Source organism: Gadus chalcogrammus, chromosome 10 (genome assembly GCF_026213295.1).
Source record: "Gadus chalcogrammus isolate NIFS_2021 chromosome 10, NIFS_Gcha_1.0, whole genome shotgun sequence".
Taxonomy (NCBI): Eukaryota; Metazoa; Chordata; class Actinopteri; order Gadiformes; family Gadidae; genus Gadus; species Gadus chalcogrammus.
Window position 1 is genome coordinate 15,270,561 of NC_079421.1, and position 22,069 is coordinate 15,292,629.

The 22,069-nt window shown below is 44.8% G+C and overlaps 1 protein-coding gene across 3 annotated transcripts in view; it reads right to left on the reverse strand.

Moving 5' to 3' along the window:
- The window catches only part of gria3b (glutamate receptor, ionotropic, AMPA 3b), a 67,498-nt gene that overhangs the window by 33,653 nt on the left and 11,776 nt on the right, over positions 1 to 22,069 (reverse strand). For all 3 annotated transcript variants that reach the window (XM_056600602.1, XM_056600600.1, XM_056600601.1), the window contains exon 4: positions 6,882 to 7,069. In XM_056600602.1, the coding sequence (XP_056456577.1) occupies positions 6,882 to 7,069 (188 nt within the window). The remainder of the gene's footprint in view (positions 1 to 6,881; positions 7,070 to 22,069) is intronic.

Below are 22,069 nucleotides of genomic sequence, written 5' to 3' on the forward strand. Positions count from 1 at the left end.
CATGTTTCCATCGTTCTCTTCCTGCAACAACAATTTAACTCTCGCAAGACTTCTCTTTGAGTGAGACTTGATTGGACACAATAAAAAACAGATTATTATCAAGCGAAAGGTAAAGAAGGTTTTTATAAAAATGTTAGAATACTGTCTGAGCCTGAGAGTGGCAAAATCAAGCACTCTTAAACACAAAGTGACAATGTATACAATCTGTCCCTTGGGACATACATGCCCCAAGGTAGTCCATTGCAGCCAGTTGTACGCGTTTACCGTTCTTGCTTAATACTGGACCATTTTCCTAAATTGTAGTATTCGTTATTCGAAACAAGATCAGAAAATAGGGTTCATAATGAAAAATCCTGAAGTTTAACTTTAAATAAAGAGCGCAAACACTATCAACATCTCCCTCTCCCAGAGTAAACACAACCGCCCTTCCATACCAGACTAGAATAACATTCAAAACAATTTCTCCAATGCACCACTCGATTCTTCATTCTTCTCCTCCTCTCGCTCCCTTCTCCGCTCTCTTCCCCCCTCCCCAGTGACTAGAACTCATCGCTCTGTGAGCGGGGAGAGAGTCTTTTCAGTGTTTGCCGTTTCTTTGAACAGCTTGGGTGCCCAGGGCCTGTCCCAGACGCCATTCATTCCCGTCTGCCTCCGTTCTTTACGTCAGAAGATGAGCAGGTTGTTGGCTGCGAGCAGACTCACAGCACAGAAAGCCCCTCAGGGAATGCAGCCAGGACCAGAAAGCATAAAGGCGAGCACAGCAATCACTACCACCACAGCAGATATGTGGCAATATGTGCAATCTTATAGATGAAGCCGATTAGGCAGTATATGCAGAGATGAGATCTCACAGAACCGCACGCGCACGTACACACACACACACACACACACACACACACACACACACACACACACACACACACACACACACACACACACACACACACACACACACACACACACACACACAAACACAAACACAAACGCATGTTGGTGAGCCAGGCGCAATGCATACCAAGATATATTCAAAAGAGAAAATGAAAAAAATAAAATAACTAAAGAGCCCCAGAATTATACAGCATGTACAGAAGGAGAATAAATATGCGATATGCCACATATAATTATCATAAACACATTTCTCTTCAAATGTAGGATACCACATATATCCGTATCATGGGAAGCTGTTGTATCCTGCTGTGATGAAAAAGACTCATGTGGGTGTATTTCAGAAAGCTCAATGGTCAGATAAACGTATGTTAAAGTGATGTTTAAGCCATTGGCTGAATGTGTCTGCATGATGAAACAAATGGAACAGGATAAACGTCCAGATGGTCGTTAAGGCACCCAAAAATAATCCTTCCCCCTCTTTTAAGATCCTCAAAGGTGTGTTTACAACCATATCTTACTCTCAAAAAAGAATGCATTGTGCTTAGTATAGCCATAGAATCCCTATGATGTTTCTGTTATGTATGCCATACCATTGCAGTACGCCTGATGGCGCTATAACAATTCTTGCTATGTACTCCCCTAAGTTATCTAGGTAAAGTTCAAATGGAATAATGTTGTCATGCGTTGTAATTACTCTGCTATCAAGTTAATGGATCTAACTATGATATAAGATAACTAATGTAAAATAAATCTGTGACAATGTTATTGTTTAGTGTTCAAGTCATGTTTTCAAACTTCATGTCATGTTGGTCTGTGTTTCGAAGCAAGAAAATAACCTCATTATGAGTTAGCAAAGAATTGTTTCGGCTAGCTCTTGCAACAATGTTGGCTCCCATATTGATACTCAGGTTGAAAATGTTGAGCAATGGGAAACCTATGGAATGGTTTGAACACTTTCTCAATGCTAATGACAAAAGAAAAGCAGGTGGAGGTTCCTTTTAGTGAAATGGCTACTTCAACATATGCATGTATAGTATCACACCAGCAAACCCAGTGGATTTATCCTTCAACAGATGGTGGAACTGAAGAGGATATTTTCCCTCAAGCCTATCATCATCCGGGATTCCACTTCCATAAGAGAAACCGGGAAGGAGGGAAATCTGTGAGTGCATTGACGTGCTGGAATAGTTATCCGAAAGCTGTGATCTCACGGCAGCATGGAAGAAGCGCTAAGTGACAGGGTTGTCTGTGGATCGGTGAAGCGTCAGCCACATTGAAAAGGCGAGAAAAGTGTATTGCGTAGTATAGTGCTTGTGCATCGCAACGTAACATCGCAATGACTGCCTTCGTTTTGGAAGCATAGGAGAATTTGAATGTCAGTTATTATGTTGGTGGTTACATTTTTGGGTTATTTTTTGGTAATCAATCACGAAATTATTTGTCATTATGGAGAGTCATTGTAGTAACTGCCACAGTATTTCTCATGAAAGACGTGGCAGAACAATGTTTGTCAGAAAACGAAGATTCAGATACATTAAGTCCAAAACCTAAAATAGAATGACATGTCATGAAAAAGCAATTAGACACAGGTGCAGCTGCATCATTGATCTCAGTAGTAAAATATAAAAAAATGTTCGAGCATCTGCAATTAATATAAACACAGAAACGTACAAACACCCCTAATTATCCCAGCCCACATAGGACATTTCAGTAACAAATAGTTTCAGATTCCGCTCTTTTCCAACAAGCCATGGATCAGGTTTTGCAAGGAATCCCAAACATTAACTGTTACCTTGAAGACATCATGGTGACAGAGCAAAGTGATGAAGAACATGATGCCAGGGGGCTACACAGGACACCAGAGAAAGGACAAACAATCGCTGAAGCCCTTGCTTCCAGCAACGGGAGCAAGCTTCTTACATTGCTCTGCACGACCAATAACTACGGGGGATTCATTCCCAGTCTAGCGTCGATCCCCAACCCCATGAACACACACCTGTGTCAAGGTATGAAACAGGACCAGTGAATGTTAATCAGCCTTTTAAAGAGCAAAGGAACAGCTGCTGACACAGAATATACTCACTCATTGTGATGCAGAGCTAGGCGTGCGACTGCCGTGCAACACATCGCCGTACGTTTTTCCATGAGAAAACCATTGCCTCCAGAAGACTCAGTAAGGCTAGAACTATGCTCAGATCAGGCAGGAGGCATTAACCATTTTTCTTCGGAGTCAGGAAGTTCTTCAAGTACCTTAATGGAAGGTAGTTCACGTTACTGAATTGATCACTGACTGCTAACGACCATCATCATTCCAGATTAAGGAGTATCACTGGCTGTGGCACGGTTGCAGCTTTGAGCCTAGCTGCTGTCATGTCATGACTACCCTATAGTGTACAAGAACGGTGCCTCCATGGCAATGCAGACAGGCTTTCCCGTTTGCAACTTCCTTTGATGTACCAGACAAAATGGACGCTGTAAAAGGCTAAAGGAGATCTAGAAGCTTACCTGACCAGGCACAACGTGCTGACAATTCAGAAAGGATGCTTAATATGGGGCCTCTGCTTTGTCGTTTCTCCAAATCTTCCTCCACAAGTTCTGTCAGAACTGCAGACATAACACCCTGGAGGTGTCAGGAATAAAGCCCTGGCTCTGAGTTATGTCTGGCGGCCAGGAATTGACCCTGAAATCAAAAACAAAATCTGCCAAGCCTCCCAGCGAATCCAGAGAATAGCCGTGCACCACTTCAACCCCCAGGTGTGGCCAACCAGTCCATTGGAGAGGAAGCTCAGCAAGATCATAGAGGTTCGGAGAGGCCTGTTCATCAGGTACCACAGGTGCTTGTGAGTGACAATGAACCACAGTTCACATCAGGAGAACTGTCTGCGTTCCTCAAGTAGAACGAAGTAAAGCACAACTGCTCTGCTCCTTACCACCCAAGCTACCCACGGGATTAGCTGGACATTTTCTGCAGACGTTCAAGTCAACCAAAGAAAAAAAATATACACTGCGGTACAGACTACACAGTTTCTACTGCACTGCTCGAGATGACACTCCCCACTCGTCAACGCAAGAGTCCCATTCCATCCAATTTCTCAAACACAAAATGAGGTCCCGCCCTGACCTCGTCAAACCAAGTGCGTCTCAAACCAAGAGGCAGCCACACAAGTGGCAAGTGTGTGAAGGTGAGAGCGATCCAATACTGGGAAGTGAGATGCAATGAAGAGACTACCTGAAGGGGGAAAGGCGGACTACTGGAGTCCAATAGTCAAAACAGAACCAGTTTCTTACAGGAGATGTGCACAGATGTGCCCGTGTAGACATTGACAATTTCAGGACGTAAGTGACAATGTTGCAGCCAAGAGCGTGGAAACGTATCAGGCTAAGTTATAAGTATAAAAATTATAGAATGAAGTGAACAGTTGTTATTTGTCATTAGAAAGGTTGAAAGAAAAATAATATAGAGACTATATAATATAAGAATGTATTTCTTTATTTAGATGAATGGAAAAAGTGTTAAGAAAAGTCACCTTACTTTAAAATGTGTTGAACGGGTTTAATGATTGTTGACAAGAATATTTAGTCGGGAAGATTATTATTTAAGTTCCCTAAGTAAAGCAGAGTAAAAAGGGAATAATGGTTTCCGGTGCGTGAAAATGACTCAAGTGAACGGATATTATCATCTAATAAGAGTACAAACATAACAGTTTCATTGCTGGATGGTGTATTTTGATATTAAAAAAAATAATAATTTGAAGAAGCCGTTTAAGAACAATAAAAAAATGACATTATCCGATTTTAATGAAACTAAAATGCAAACAGTGAAGCAGAATAAGCATCTCCCATTCGGACCAATGCAAAGCCATTAAAACTTCAAAGGATGAGCAGTGAGTCCACGCTACTCTCCCTCTTTTGTGGGGAAACAAACGTAGGAAAATCTGTGGGCTGCATAAAATGGCTCAGCAATCTCCACATTCCGGATAAGTCACCGTTCCATGGACTCTCTCTCGCTCCCTCTCACTATAGTGGGATTACTCATACTCAAATCATAAAACTAAAGCCACCAAGCTGATTACCATTCCCTCCCCCCTCCCACCGCCCCACCCCCGGCAAATCCTCCCCAACAATCAGCTTCCCGGATCTGAACCGCGTCACGAATCCCTCCCCCCCCCACCACGACAGGCAGCGACCTTGATGGACGGAAGCGTGGAAGTTTGCGGAAATCGCAATACGCCGCCAACGCCAAACTTTTGTGACTGACATGACAGTCTGTCTTGAAAGTCTGACTGAATGGAAATAATCGTCTCGGCCCTCTGGGAGATGTGAGCTCATATCTCTGCACAAAGCTGTGGTCAACGGGGCTGTCTGGGTGCGCAGCGTGAAGGAACACAACAACACGTTCACATCCATCTAAGTGAGGACACTCAGCTGCCGCTATAGAGCTGGACGCTTGTGTGTGTGTGCGTGTGTGTGTGTGTGTGTGTGTGTGTGTGTGTGTGTATGGGCGGACGTGTTTGTGTTTGTGTGGGTGTGTGTGTGTGTGTGGGTGTGTGTGTGTGTGTGTGTGGGTGTGTGTCTGTCAGTTGGTGTCTGTGTTTTGTATTGATGATGGCCTTGGAGGTGGTAGGGCGAGTGGGGGGTGGTGGTGGTAGTGGTGGTGGTGGTCAATATAATGGCACACTCCCATCAGGGGGTGGACGCGGAGCCGAGTGTGGCCACTCGACGGAGTGTGAGAGGCGATGACTCAGGGCTATTTGCAGACGAAGCCAAATTATGTCAATTAGCTTCAGGAGAGACGATCCCATGCTGAGAATGCCTCTGGACAAAAGCTTTAAAACTGTGTGGCGCTGACTGCTTCATAGGCGGCTGTAATGAGGGTGTTTTGGTGGTGTCTGCCTTTCCAGGAACTTGCAGAGGGGAGGGATCGATGCTGACAATGATGAGTATTATGATGAATAAAGCAACAGAAATCAATCGGCGGAGAAGAATCCCAAAAGTAAGCACCATCATGCTTATTATCCATTGGATAAAAATATCAGCCATTGTAACACGAGGATTTGTAAGGCACATTGTCAGCGTGACGTTAGGAGCCTGTTCTTGCTGTGAACTGAAAAGAAACACAATTGATTTCTGACTGAGGGGCGGACGTGTGCGGCGGAGAATTAACCAGCCATCCGCACACATTAACAGTAAACGATGACACTGGGATCCAATGAAAAGCCTTGAAAGCCTGTGTAGCTATAGCATGTCGTTGGGGGCACAAAGTGAGGGGGAGACGACGATCTAAATGAATGTTAACAAGCAGAATCCAATACGGGCGGAAGGCAAGAGATAGCGCATCGCTGGGGGGCTCGTACAATGCTGTGGGACGGAGAGGAGAAGAAGATGCATGGTGAAATAACACTTATTTGTTCAGGCTAGTTGTGTTTCTTCTTTGAGGACTAGTAGATCTATGCTTTCCTCTTCAGGGGGGGGACATTGGTGTGGCATCGTCAAGAGTCCCTCTCTCTCAAAGGTCGCTAACGGCAAGGTTGTTCAGTGCCAGGCATCTTGGTTAATGTCAAAGTTGACATAGCATGTCCGAAAATGGGAATATGTGTTCTTTGTTAGACCCCCAAAAAAGCACACAATACAAATACTGAGGGTAGGATCTGTTAGATACGCACCAAAAATGTATTTGAAGCATTATTTTGGGAAATGCATTATGATGACGCAACACAATTTGCTATATTACAATGCAAACGGAACTCATCCTCTCATTAAACAATAGCTAATTTCCATATTATTCCAATAAAAAAAAGAAAAAAACGTGAACACATAAATCGTGTCTTTCTGTTATTAGTTGCCTCAGGGGAAATAACGTGTTTAATCACACTGCACCCGAGTAAAGAGTCTATGCTGCTAATATATAGTACGTGGTTTACGGAGTCCATCCACCAGAGCCACGGCATTAAAACCCCCCCCACCCCCCAGCGCACCCTAGATCAAAGCCTCACCTGCTCCAAAATGGTGTTGATGCGTCCCACCTCGCAGTCGATCACAAAGCGCTTCTCCTGCCTGCGATCCATCTCCTCGATGATGCGCCGGAACTCGCCGGCGTCGGTGCTCGCACTGACAGAGCGGGCCGTCACCTGCCAGTTGTTGGCCACCGCCGCCTCCATGATGGCCTGGAGGATGGAGAACCCTGCAGAGATGAAAAGACACCCACGAGGTGTGTGTGTGTCAGTGTATGTGTGGGATTGTGCGTGTAAGTGTGCGTGTGCGCGTGCGCGTGTGTGTGCGTGTGTCAATGTGTGTGTGTGGGTGGTTGGGTGGTTATGTTTGTGTGAATTTGTGTGTGTGTTTGGGTGGATGTGTGTTAATGTGTGTGTGTGTGTATGTGTTTGTGTGTGTGTGTGTGTGTGTGTGTGTTTTTATGTGTGTGTGTGTGTGTGTGTGTGTGTTTTTATGTGTGTGTGTGTGTGTGTATGTGCGTCAATGTGTTGAGTGAGTGAGAGAGCAGAGAAGAGAGAGAAGGGAAGAGATAAATGAGTTCCAAAAATACGTAACCTTGTTCTTGTATTTCTTGTGTTTTTCACAGTGATCGAAAAGTTATGCAAGCAGTGAGTGACGTATAATTTAATCCAAGGTCAAAGGGCCTTTGTTTATCATCCGAATTGGCCTTGCCGAATTGAAAGGGGGGCTTTCAATATATGTATCTCTTTTGTGTGTGTGTGTGTGTGTGTGTGTGTGTGTGTGTGTGTGTGTGTGTGTGTGTGTGTGTGTGTGTGTGTGTGTGTGTGTGTGTGTGTGTGTGTGTGTGTGTGTGTGTGTGTGTGTGTATGTGTCTGTGTGCATGTGTACGTGTGGGTTGGGGCCTGTGCATGGATGTGGGTGCGTATAAATCTGCCCTCGTAACTTCCCGGTGACAATATCATAATTAAACGACGGGATATTGAACAGAGGGAATTATATTGCTATTATACCGAAGGTGGTAAGGATGATGCTATTGCACTCTGCAACAATTAAATCATGGCGTTTAGCTGAGGCGCATGTTCACTTTGACAGTGCAGCGCAACCCATCGCAGATTCTATTTCCCCATTGAGGCTGGGGCCAGCTCTGTTAAATAGCAACACAATGAAGGATTGCCCGAGACCAGTGGTGGAGAACAATCCCTTCCGTTAGCAGGGAACTGATAGAGAGGGAAAGTGAGAGAGAGCGAGAGCGAGAGCGAGAGCGCACTAGAGAGAGAGAGAGAGACGTTCTTATAATTAATTCAAACATGAAATATTTTCATTAGACAGAGCTCTTGGACACACTACGGTCAAGTGAAATACTGCAGGATGAAGAATGCGGTCCCGTTTTCTGGTGGACTGCCTTACTCACAGAGCAGAAGCTGATCTGAAAGACGTGAGTCCTGCACGCTGTGAGGCTGCAACGGCAAACATGAAGGCTTTTAAAAGATAATCGGGCACAGGGACGGCGTTTTGCTACACACAAAGAGACGAAGAAATGGCTTACAAAATTTAAGCACTTTCATTTATTTTCTTTGTTCTCCAACTCAAATGTTTCGCTCCATTCTAACTCATGTTTATGCATGCTCCCCGATACAGAATAAAAAATATCGGGAAAAAATCATCGGAGTCTCATTATTTTCCTCCCAACAAAACAGGACAATCAGCACATTTCATATGGTGATTTTTGCACTCGTAAAATATATTTTAGCCAGCATTTGATATTTGTAAGTTGTCGTAAGGCGTAATGAAATGGGCCCAAGCAGATGGGGTTTCTTTACGGAAGCCATTTCTCTTTAGTCAACCTTATCTCTTTGAGCCGGCTGCAGAGTGCAGGCGTAAGACGGCGCCATAGAAAAGCCAAAGCAACACCGACAATGGCGGCAATAACAAGAAAGCCCCTTCCCTACTCTTCCTCCCCCTGCTTCTTCTCCCCCCTGCCTTTTAGCATTTCGTCAATTTAATTTCTTTTTTTTTCTTTTCTTCCGTTGCTCTGAATGCTCGAGTAGCCTTCAGCTTCTTAAACAGGACCTGTGAAAGGCCCTTAGAGTAGCGGCCACCAAAATACACTCCCTCCCTCCCTCCCTCCGTCCCTCCCTCCCTCCCTCCCTCCCTCCCTCAGAACATCCCTCCCTCTCTCCCTCCCTCCCTCCCTCCCTCCCTCAGACCATCCCTCCCTCTCTCCCTCCCTCTCTCCCTCCCTCTCTCCCTCCCTCCCTCTCTCTCTCCCTCCCTCCCTCCCTCCCTCAGACCATCCCTCCCTCTCTCCCTCCCTCTCTCCCTCCCTCTCTCCCTCCCTCCCTCCCCCCTTCCCAGGGGGCTGTCTCGCTGCAGTTTGAGTGCTGAGCCTCCTTACCGCAGCCCACTGTTTGACGGGCGGTACAGGTAGCAATAGTGTTCGGGAATACCGCAAACACGCGGTGTCCTGTGTGTGCCGAGGAGAACCGTGCAGGGCTCTACCAAGGCCGCCTGCAGGCATCCGCGTGTTAGCCCCTCAAGGTTACACGTCGAGCGAGTTAACATCTCCCATCTCCTTTGAGTTAAGATATTGCTATTGTTGGGTTCCTCTCTCTTCCCCGGTCTCCCCGGTCTCCCCCTCTCCCCCTCTCCCCCTCTCCCTCTCTCTCTCTCTCTCTCTCTCTCTCTCTCTCTCTCTCTCTCTCTGCTGAGTGTGGAAACTTGCTGTAGCACAACATGCATTTAAAGGTGATGGATCGAGGACAGGCATTGTCAACGTACACGCTCACAACATATAGCCGCCGGCTTCATAGATTTCCTGTGTAGCCTGTATCCTTCCTGCCTCCTGGCTGCGTGGACCGTTATGATGAAATGCTATAACCTGGTGGTAAAGGTGGAGGACGTGCTGGGCATTCATTCAAGAGTGACTAAGGATAGTATCTATGTCTTATATATATATATATATATGTATATGCCATGATAATGCCATTATGTTGAGATCTTTAGCAACCCAACAACAAGATGGATTGCATGGCAGCCTTAAAAAGCCTTAAAAGCCTCTCGCATTAGGAGACGTCATGCAGACGAACTGGGTCAAGACGGTCGCTGTCGCTGGGGGGAAAGTGCCGCGAGCGAGGCGGGTAAAGGTAGAGAACCGCCGGACCGTTTAACCTGGTAATCAAGCTAGATGTGCAATAGGTTGTGTCGGACAGTCATTGGTAAAAGGCCATTGTAACGAATATGGTGGCTTACTGAAGCTTTACAATGCCTGGGAGAACCCGGGGTGTGGTACATTAATCAGTACACATGGTTTCCTCCTTCTCCTATTGCCCACGTCGGCAAGACAAGGGGAGACTCAAGCTAGGCTAACATTAATGGAGAAATAGGAAAAAAAAACAGTGCTTTGTCAATCTGATTAGAATCACAGAGGGCTTTTATTTTGAAAATGCTGATTTGCGCTCCACTCTATCTCCCATTGCCTCCGGCAAACCCCTCCATCTGCAAACGGCGACAATTGGATTAATTTAAGATTTAAAGAAGATTCCGTGCCTGCCTAGTTTTACATTTGTATGTAAATTAAAAGATGGAATCTGTCAGGGGACAAATATTCTTTGCAGAATTACTAATTCTGCTGCTGCTTACACCCTTACTTCATGAAGTCAGCAGAAAAGTTTGCATTTTGCTCAAACTGTTCACAGCAGGACCTGGCAACCAACACTGGCAGAGAGGTTCATGTGTCAAAAAGCTGAAAAATAACAAAACATAAATAAATAAAGTATCTATATTAAGCTGTAAATGTTTATTTTTAAGTTCTCAAGTGGTAATGGCATCCCTGCTATCTTTGTCCGTTGACACTGCTAGTCTCCTACGCTGCCAAGTGACTTTATAGCCGATGGTTACTCGGATTTGCATATCCATTTGGGGTAAGTCATTATCGACAGGATGTTAGCATTGCCAACAAGATGAAGTATGGACACTCCAATGCTGGGCTTGTGGCCATTTTCACCATTAACCGATCACTGGATTCACCCTCCAAAGCACCGGGCTGGGGAACCCTCACCAAGTCCTGTGCCAGTGATTTTGATTCTTCAACATGGAGGAGAGCCATAAATCCTACTCTTGCTGTTCTCAGGGAGGATCACCGTGGTCGAGCTGCATCTATAAATGTAGTACACTGAATACACTGAAAATAAATTCTAGAAGACAACAACAAGAATTCCTTATCAGAGTCTATAAATCCTGGCAGAACACGACGGACCGCCCCACCGTGGCTGATCGGACTGATCAGTGCCCCGTTACGAAGATGCACACACACACACACACTCGCACACACAGACACACAGACACACAGACACACACACACACACACACACACACACACACACACACACACACACACACACACACACACACACACACACACACAAACACAGGAGTTTTAATATCTTCTCCCTTATCAATTGTTTGAATCATCTCCAATGCCTCTGCCAATGTGTAAACGCACACACACACACACACACACACACACACACACACACACACACACACACACACACACACACACACACACACACACACACACACACACACACACACACACACACACACACACACACACACACACACACATGCATAGACAGACACTCTACACAAATGCACACAAAAACACACACCTTATTCCAAATTGTTGTCCCCAACGGTACACAGCAAGTTTGTTCCAACTCAAACAATGCATTTCCGTGTGTTTCCCATTTGCTAATCGACATGTCCGAAACACTTAGGTGTTGTCCTACCAGCCCCAAATTGAATAAATCGTTGTTGTTAGTTACAATACTAAACACTGGATACAGCCTATTTAACCGTGGTTCTCGCACTAGGACTTCGGAGCCATGGTTCCTGAGCAGTGAGCACATATCCTCTCAAGGCAGGCAAGGTTTTAGTGATGGAATAGAGCATGACCAACAACATTAGCATGCACTTGTTTTGACAGTTTAAGTGTTGTAGTAACACCACCACAACAAGTGCCACTTTCATTGCTAAATATGCACAACATCAACATATTGCACTGCATGAAGCTCAAACAGGAAATTGAAGTGAATTATTCTGTGAATCTGTCAATATAACCCCGATTTGTTTATCGGCTGAGATTCTAAATGAAAGGGGAAATATGAAAAATGTATTCCAATGAAAAACAGGCGACTATTTTCAAGCGTTGAAAGTATCTTGTAATGAGCATCTACTTCTGGAGTCGGCTACTACGATCCTTCCTGCGAAATGGCAAAATGTGTGCGATGACACCCCATGTGTTTCTCCATGTGGGTTGTCGCCGGGACTGGTGTGTGTCACAACACAACATTCGACGGCTAAGCGCGAGTTAAATGCCAGTTTTCCCCCTCCTCCTCCTCCTCCTCCTGCTCCTCCCCTTCTATGAAGCGGATGTTAACAGGATGAGTTTTGAGGCTCACCCGTAGTGGCTCACTGGTAATTGAATTGAGTTGCATCTAATCTCATTGGCCGGCTCCTTTGGATCCCTCTCTCTCATTAGGGTGCAGTGCAGGGTGTTACAAACTCTCTCTTTCTATGTCTATATGTCCCTCTCTCTTCCTCCCTCCCCGCCCCCCTCTCTCTCGCTCTCTTGCTCACACACTCTCACACACACACACACACACACACACACACACACACACACACACACACACACACACACACACACACACACACACACACACACACACACACACACACACACACACACACACACACCTGGCCCAGGCTAACAAGACAGATCAGATGAAAACAACATTCCGTCTGTGCGGTGTATGTGTATGGGTGTGCATTAACACATTGGATGAAAGTGCAGCGATCATTACAAATACATAACTGGATCAGTCCAAAAAATTAATCTGATAAAACCCTGAAAAATCTGCCTCTGTACCTGTGGCGGAGTCGGTCTGCAAAGGGGGGTGGAGGGAGAGCTAGCGGGTGACACTGCAAACGATGGAGCTCTCTCTCTGGTTGGTGATTGATCAACCATTACAGGATGGCAGCCAAACAGAGGAGGTGGCAACGGTGCTCACTGTAAATGTGTATGTGCTTCTTCATCTCCCCTCCTAACTTGACAATCTCCCGGGTGAACCAGGGCCGCTGGCAGTGAGGCAGCGCTCGGTTGAACACTGTCCAGCGGCCTTAAGTGGGAATTGCAGAAAGCTGGACAGAAACCACAGAGATAATTGCCTTGAACTGTATATCTGTGTGCGTGTGTGTGTACGTGTAGGTGTGTGTGTATGTGTCTGTGTCTGTGTCTGTGTCTGTGTCTGTCTGTGTCTGTGTCTGTGTGTGTGTGTGTGTGTGTGTGTGTGTGTGTGTGTGTGTGTGTGTGTGTGTGTGTGTGTGTGTGTGTGTGTGTGTGTGTGTGTGTCTGTGTTTTTGTGTGTGTGTTTTTGTGCTGGTCAGAGTGATGGTGAGATTGAGAGGGAGACAGAGGGAGATAGAGGAAGACAGAGAGAGAGAGAGAGAGAGAGAGAGAGAGAGAGAGAGAGAGAGAGAGAGAGAGAGAGAGAGAGAGAGAGAGAGAGAGAGAGAGAGAGAGAGAGAGAGAGAGAGAGAGAGAGAGGAGAAAGACGTGAGTGTTGTTGGCTGAGATAGACAGAATAATTCCTTTCTTTTTACAAATCATGGCAACGCTTCACCACAGAATCCATATTCAAATCTGTATTCCTGTTTCCTTGTAAATGTATATCTTTGTGTGCATCATCAGTTATGGTAGACACCATAACAAGGGCCAATCAGTAAACACACCCGGCCGAGTGTGGATGTTGAAATCAGGCATTTTTGTCCCTCAAGTATTTCAAATCTTGCCTCTTGGGGGCACCAGAACATGTATATACCTAAACGATCAAAACTCCAAACAAACGCCACTTCCTTTCCGCCGCCTCCCTGAGCATTTACTAATTAGGATGTACTCCCAAGATGCAGGCACTCCATTGTAATCGGATGAAACTAAAATAAATAGCTGTTTGACGCCGGCAGCGAGTATTTACCTCTGAGCTGAGCGTGCTCACAGGGATCCGAAGGGTCCACAATGTGTGACAAGTCAAAAATCAATGAGCGCAAACTCCTTGGGTTCTTGGATTGGATAGAGCACAATATTTGCATGGTCCTCTTCATCTGGTTTTGTTTTATTTATCTTTGATTTGCACACTGCCGTCACACAATGGGAAATTAATGTATGATCATCACTAATGATCCCCTTGGATTTATTGTGCTTTCATTTTTATTTATTTCACACTTGACTTTTATGTATTGTTTTTTATTGTAGTGCATTTGAAGTACTTGTTCTACCTGCCCAGGGACAAAAGATGCAAATAAGCTGCTAGCCAACTCTGGTGCAATTACTAATAATTGTGCGTTGACCCTGTAATAAAAGTAAACAATTCAAATGCAATTAAAATAAATATGTTGTATAACTGAGTGAATTTGATTCTTGATATGGAATTGAGGAAGACTAGTACGTTCTCTAGCCAAAAGGTTCATAGGTTTGATCCTGAAACCCTTTAGACTTATACCTTAAGGCATCCTTATCATGAGGCCCTTGCCTTCTCCTGTATAGTATGTATATATATATACATATATATATTTATATATATATATATATACATATTTATTTATTTATGTCTATTTTGGATACAAGCGACTGCTGAATAACTCAACTGTAAACCTATTTCGGCAAACTACAAGCACATTATCAACAATATCAAGCCAGTCACCTCCATAGAACCCATGTTGAGATGGTTGGTGGCCCTCAATGGCGACAATATTCATGCTGTTCTTTAACGGCACGAAAAAAACATTATTTATGTTATGATTTATTTACTTCCCTTTGGACTTGCTGTAGCATTGCACAATGCATGCTTCAGGGGATTTACCCTTAAGTTGAAGAAAGAGGTATTTGAAGCAAAAAGGAGCGGGGAAGCAGCCTAAATATGTAGCCAAAGCTTTGAAGAAGGGTTTAACAGTAGAGAGTTATAACAAAAACAGCCTCTCTGCCAAATTGTTGTCCTAATCACAAAGACAGCTCATGTCAATTCAAACAGAAGCAGCATGTTGGCTGTATCTTCTAAAGTGTGCACATACGCACACATGCAAACACAAACACACACACACAAACACACACACAGTAGGATGGAGAGTTACGCTTTCCCACTTAGATAGGCCCACCCACGTAGTTTCTCTGAGTCTCTCTCTCTCTCTCTCTCTCTCTCTCTCTCTCTCTCTCTCTCTCTCTCTCTCTCTCTCTCTCTCTCTCTCTCTCTCTCCCTCAGTCTCTCTCTCTCTCTCTCTCTCTCTCATACATAGTACATATGTGAATACCCTGCCACTTATGTAAATCACATATGTACTGGTTACACACTGTCTGGGTGTTCCAACATACACCCACACAAACACACACGCACACACGCACACACGCACACACACACACACACACACACACACACACACACACACACACACACACACACACACACACACACACACACACACACACACACACACACACACACACACACACACACACACACTTTTTGTTGCATTCATCGCTTGCATAAAATGTAAATAATATTCACCCACCCACCTTTCCTTCAATACTCCTACATTTTTGTTCTCATAATTCTGAGGCTATAAAAAAAGTGTTTGATCTCTTAGTAAGGCACGTGCACATTGTGTTCAAACCTGAATCAGTGACAGGATATATTAAGTTATGGAGTTTAGTGGCAGCACCAAGCTTCTATATTCAGCTTACAACATGGACTTCTCAGGTCCCTGTGAAATCATAGGCAAACATGAACTAGAACAGGCTAGTACTGCTGGTGGAGATTGTTAGCAGCCATATGGTGATATATCCCTCCAATACAAAAGTGATAGTATAATGGATCGAGTTCAAAATTTCTATCAATAAAGCTTTATTTGAAATATATTGTGAATATAACTTCCCCCCCTGAAGTATCCAATTGCATAAACAAACAAAAAGATATGGCCTAGCAGGAAAAACTTTCTAGCTTTGATATTTGAAGACAAACAAATGAGGTCAAAGAAGACATGTACGGCAGTAGTGGCTTGGCTGCTCACGCTTACTGTGAGTAGGGGGTGCTGTATATGGCTGCCTTCCTGCCCGTCTAGCTAGCCACCCAGCGGGCTACCGTCTTGTATTGACAGTTCACCATGAGGACGACTTCTATATCATTCAGTTTAAACACTGGCTAATCCCTGCCAGCTGTTCACTCCTGTAGCCATGAGTTAGTCAAGATGGCAGCCATCTTCAACTTCCTGATCTATGCTTCACCCCCCCATGTTTTTCTGATCGATATGTGATTGAGAGTTACCATGAGCAATGTTGACACAGGGATACAGAGCAGCGAGCCAGGTTACTCCGGTAGTCTTCCCTGCTCTCTTTAATATCATATTTTCTGGCAGAATTTATGGTTTCTCAGTTGTGTCCTTTCTTGTCAGCGTGTCCAAGTTGATTTATTCCCCCAACGCATGCATAATTTAGTTCTTATGAAGCGGGCGTGAAGGAGAGAGGGAGAGAGACACAGAGGGGGCAATAGTGAAAGAGAGAGAGAGAGAGAGAGAGAGAGAGAGAGAGAGAGAGAGAGAGAGAGAGAGAGAGAGAGAGAGGTGATGGGAAAGAGAGAGAGACACAGAGGGGGCAAGAGAGAGAGAGAGAGAGAGAGAGAGAGGTTGTGGGAGAAAAATATAGAGAGAGAGAGAGAGAGGTTGTGGGAGAAAAATATAGAGAGAGAGAGAGAGAGAGAGAGAGAGAGAGAGAGAGAGAGAGAGAGAGAGAGAGAGAGAGAGAGAGAGAGAGAGAGAGAGAGAGCGAGAGAGAGAAATAGAGAGGGGGCAAGAGAGAAAGGAGAGAGAAGAGACAAGGGTAGAGAAGGAGGTAGGAAAGAGAGCGAGTCAGAAAGACTGAGAGAAGGGAGAGGTAGAGAGAGAGAGCGAGAATGACTGGTTGTGGGAGTTAGAGAGACAGGGGAGAGAGAAAGATAGAGAGATAGCGAGATAGAAGGGCTGAGAGAGGTAGAGAGTGAGAGAGGGAGGGAAGAGAGAGAGAGAGAGGGAGCGAGAGAGGCAAAATGGAGCAAATGAGGCTGATATAAAGGCTCAGCTAGGTGCAGTTGATGTGCCATTAAAACCGTTGCGGTGACATCGCACGGCTCAAACCTAAAGCCACTGTCGGCGATGCTACGGAGGAGCTAGTGGTAAAGTAAGGCGACATAAAGGCCGGCTATCTCATAGAGTATGCATGGGGTGGCGAGGAAGTCATTGTAGGTAAACAAAAGAAGTAGCGGTTGACTGGGTCATAATGTAAGGAGGAGAGTGTGTATACACTCAGTACAAGAGTGTGTGTGTGCGTGTGTCTGTACACATACAGACATAAACACACTCACACCCTATCATACACACACGCACACAGACACACAAACACACAAACACACAAACACAACCATACACATAAGTCCCCCCCTCCCAAACACGCACACACACACTATCTGTAGGCATTCTAACCAACATTGCCTTTGTTAATTAGAGATCAGTATCTGTACGGGTGCTCATTGTTGAGAGCGAAAGAGAGAGAGACAGAGAGAGACAGAGACAGAGACAGAGACAGAGACAGAGACAGAGACAGAGAGAGAGAGAGAGAGAGAGAGAGAGAGAGAGAGAGAGAGAGAGAGAGAGGTACTATTTGCAGTATTTAATTTGTGGCTGCTGTATGCCGCAAGATTTAAGAAAACACATAACATGTCAAGATAAAACCCCCCACTGTACTTTCACCATATTTTACAGGAAAAGGTCTCTCATTTAGTTGTCCCATCTCCAATTAAACACATCATTTTTCTCTGTACATTTGGAAAAAATAAGTATTGCTTGATTTGTTTTTTGTTTACAACAGTAAACACTGCCAGGACACAGCACAAACAAATTAAAGGAGATATTTGATTTGGATGCTCATCAAAGGTATCCAGGGAAAACAGTGGAGCCATTTATTGTTTGAATGTTTCAGGAACAAAGGCAGCTGTCTCTGGATAGCCAATTAGCAGGAGCCCAGAAGAAGAGGAGTGAGGTCCAGTTTAGCTAGCTGACTCTGTTTGATTGCTCTGTCTTAGAACACAGTGTTTCCCTCTCTGTCTCTCCCTCCCTCCCTCCCTCCCTCCCTCTTTCTCCCTCCAACTCTCCTACCTCCGTGCTCTATTCCTCTCACTCTTCCTATCTATCAGTCCTCTCGCGGTCTCTCTACCTCAGTCTCCTTCTCTCTCCATCTCTCATCCTCCCCCTCCGTCTCTCTCTCCCTCCCTCTTTGCCCATCTCTCCCTCCCCTCTCTCCCCAACCCCTTCCTTCTCACTCTCTCTCCCCATCTCTCTCCCTCCCTCCCCCCATCGCCCCTCCCCCACCTCCTCTGGCTCTCGCTCTCGTCTCCCACTCACTCCTCGTCCCTGGTCCCTCCCTCTGTCTGTTGGTTTGGCAGCAGCTAGGGGGAGATGAGGCTAACTACGTGTGGTCATCTAATCATTCCATTCACAAGCACCTTGGCCTCTGCTAAGCACCTGGCCCTGCCAACTGTGCCAGCCCAGATTTATCCTGTGTGTTTAAGACTGATCACCGGCCACTTGATTGTAAATAGTATGGATTGCCGCCAGGGCCCAATAGACTTAGATTGATGCATCCCTATGATGTGGTTGTTCACTAGGGACAGCATAGCTGGTACCGCTTTTCTTTGTAATAGGATATGCAAGGTGGAATATATTAGCTTTCGATGGTTAACGTAATCATTTGTGAATATTTGTTTGGCACCCAAATTAAATTAACTTCGAGAAGATATTTTTCTCTCGTTGGATTTAGAGTGGATGACCCATATTGGTTTGAATTCTGTTTAAGATGTGATTAAACTTAGTAGCACTTGAATGGCATTTGAATGTGTGCTTAATACGATTACATTATATCTAACCGCGTGTGATACTGTGCACATAATCTCAACCTTAAATCACATCTCCAGTGTCAAGACCATGGGCAGGTGGCAAGGGCAGCAGAAAGGCATTGGATTAGCGACTAATTCCTCCTTAATTACACAGCATTGGAGAGCATTAACAAATCATTAGTGCACCGATGGCATTAAGATTACTCCTGATAAGTACCGATATTGCGTTATAGCTCGCCAGCAGCCACACACACATCAAAAGCATCACAATTAATACCAAACAAGACATGTTATGTAATGCAATGTTATGGATTTAGAGCACGCCTACGCATATGGTAATGAACTGCCGGGTTGAATCCAAGGACTTCTCCGAAGGTCATGTGATTTTTGCCGCCTCGCTTCTTTGTAAAACCCCCCGTGATGCCGTTATTGGAAACAGCGGTGGATCCTACATGTGAACGTACATATATATGATAACATTGAATCTGGGATTCCTTAAAAGAATTGACGTGCAATGCACCGGTTATGGGATCGGAAAAAGAACAAAAGGCGCACAATGATTCCAGCGTCTTGCAGCAGAAAACCTTGAAGGATCAATAGATGCGGCGCACTGTGACCCTCGCGCAGTTTGGGAACACAGAGAATATCGACTTGAAAGGAAAGAATACCAGAGGGGCACTGCGGAACCAAGGGACATTCTTTATCGAATGGTATGACGCGTGTATCCACAAGTGGAATAATTGCTCTGCTAAAAACAATCTAGCGGTACTAGCACAACGGTACATTCGTGGGTCACAATACCATTTTCCAAATTGTCCAAATTCGACTTTCTGCTAATTCCTGGGGAAGTGGTGATCGAGGAGAACGGCAGAAATCCTCAGAGCAGGCCCTGCCTTGCATCTCGGTTCTGCCATGTGAGCATTTGCTATTAATTGTTCACGCTGGAGTGGATGAAAACAGGTGACACAAGGCTTAGCATTGATCCCTAATTTCGCTGTCACAGCGTCGATATTTTTAGACAGCGTAAAATCCAGCATAGCCAGCCAGGACACACCTAAGTGGACCGTGAAGGCAGGCCTCACCAACAAATGTCGCTGGTATTACTCTCTCCAAATGGCCATTCAGCAATTGTCAATAGAGTGCCTCCGTGAAGGATAGTTATTCTTTCTTCTTCATTTTACTTTGACAATAATATGTTTTCCTGCTTGTAGCTGGACTTTAGATCCATTTAATTGGCTGAGTTGAGGAGTTACAGGATTGGCTGTCTCTCTGTGCAGGGGAGCAACGGGGAGCCGGTTTGAAAGATTGGTGGAAAGAGGCATCAGGCGAGATATATTTGTTGTTTCTAGAAACAGACGAACTGTAGCAAGACATCAGGGAAGAACTGGAAAATATTACCCAGAATATCCTGTCATTTCACTGTTTAAGGATTATACTTTCACTTATTAACATTACTAGATTACTTATTATTAATATTAAGATAAGTTAAGGCTAAAATTACATTACAATTGGCTCAACAAATGGCTTTGTGATTTCAGTATTTTTTAGCAGCGTCTTTAATGCCTCTACAGATCCACACTACAACGACCGTTATGAATAACTGTAGTGGTAATCAAAACACACTACTCTAGTCTGCATGTGTGGATTATGGGTGCCAAAAAAGATAAGAATAGTAAGGGAATAAAGTAGGAGTGGAGGGGACAGTCTAGGGAGAAATGCAGGACCGAGGGTCCTATAAATCACATGCGGGTAAGATTGCTGAATCGGGGTTGATTGTGCCTGGGAGAGACAATAAAGCCTGTAATCATCTGTCGGCTCCACAGGCCCGGCAATTATCTGCCCATACCTGACCGCCAAAGCAGAAAGGGCAAGATCCATCTCACTTCAGCCCCGACTTTAAAAGATGGGACTCTTCTGCTGATGCAATGGACAAAATGAAAGAATAATATTCACAGTTGGGGTGCGGGCAAGGGACTGTGACGTGAGGAGACTGTGGAATGCCAGTGCTTTGCTGTCTGAGATTTCTGACAGCGGCAAATAACGGGGGCTAGGGAGTGTGTGGGGGAGTGACGGTTGCAAAAATGGGTGCTTGTGTCTTGTTTGATTGCTTGTGGTCGGGTGGATTTCGGTCCAAACATGTAGCTCACTTCCACCTTTTCGCCCGCATTTCCACACCTATAGATGAGTGAAGGCAGGATTGGCCCGCGGTTCCTTTGGTTCTTAAGGGGGTGCATGTGAGTAGAGACCGCACCGGCAAATCAATCAGGTCTCTCTTGCAAGGAGATGCTTAACCTCGATTGAGAAGTTAAGCGGGTTGCGTAAAGTAGGAAAAAAAGCATTTCTCACTTCAAGAGCACTGTTGTCGTCCTCCCAGAACACCACTGATCAGCATATTCAGCAGGAGACAGTTGTTTGCATATTGCATATACCTGCTCCTCTCAGTTGATCAGAAGAGGATGTGTTTTCAAATTACAGATGAATTACTTACATCGCTCGTCCAAGTCCAGTCCCAGAAATGAGTCACTTTGAGCCATGATTAAAAGCAATCTTAGATGTGACACAGGCCACGACGTAGTCAAAGTCTCTGCAACATCGCGACCGGAAAAACGTGCCAGATGTGTGATGTCTTAAGGCTACTTAACTAAGACCAAATGCGGATCTGCAATCTAGATTTGAATCAGAAACTCTTTTTTCCCTTTTTCATGACGTTGATACAGTGTAGAGAACACGTACTCCATCAAAGCTCAGATCAGGTTTCCCTGGGCTTTATAAAACAGAGTTGCTCCTCATTAAATCCATCAAATATTTTCTTTTTTCCCCAGCCTCCATTTTCTTGCAGCTCTTTCATCATCATGTCTGCTTTCAAATAACACTCTCACCGTGGTGTTTAGCGCCCAAATTGACCTCCATTTCCCTCAAATGCATTAGAGTCTGAAGGATATGGACGATCCCCTCCCTGATTGAAAGCACGGTGCCGCCGCCTAAAAGCATTTTCCCTGTCTCAATAAATGAGCCAAATCTGTCGTATAGTCGTAATTAATCTATTCTATTGACATAATAAGAACCCTGTAATGAAAGGCGCTTCATGATTGGTGCTCCCTAACTCTGTCGGTTCCCTTTCCCCTCCTGAAATGAGTCGAGTTTTTAGAGTTATTGCCAATTTCACTATTGTACTCTGTGTCTCGTTGCCTTTATTAAACACATACACGTATATTAAAGGAACAGAGAAAGCACTTGAGAAGCTAATTAACTGA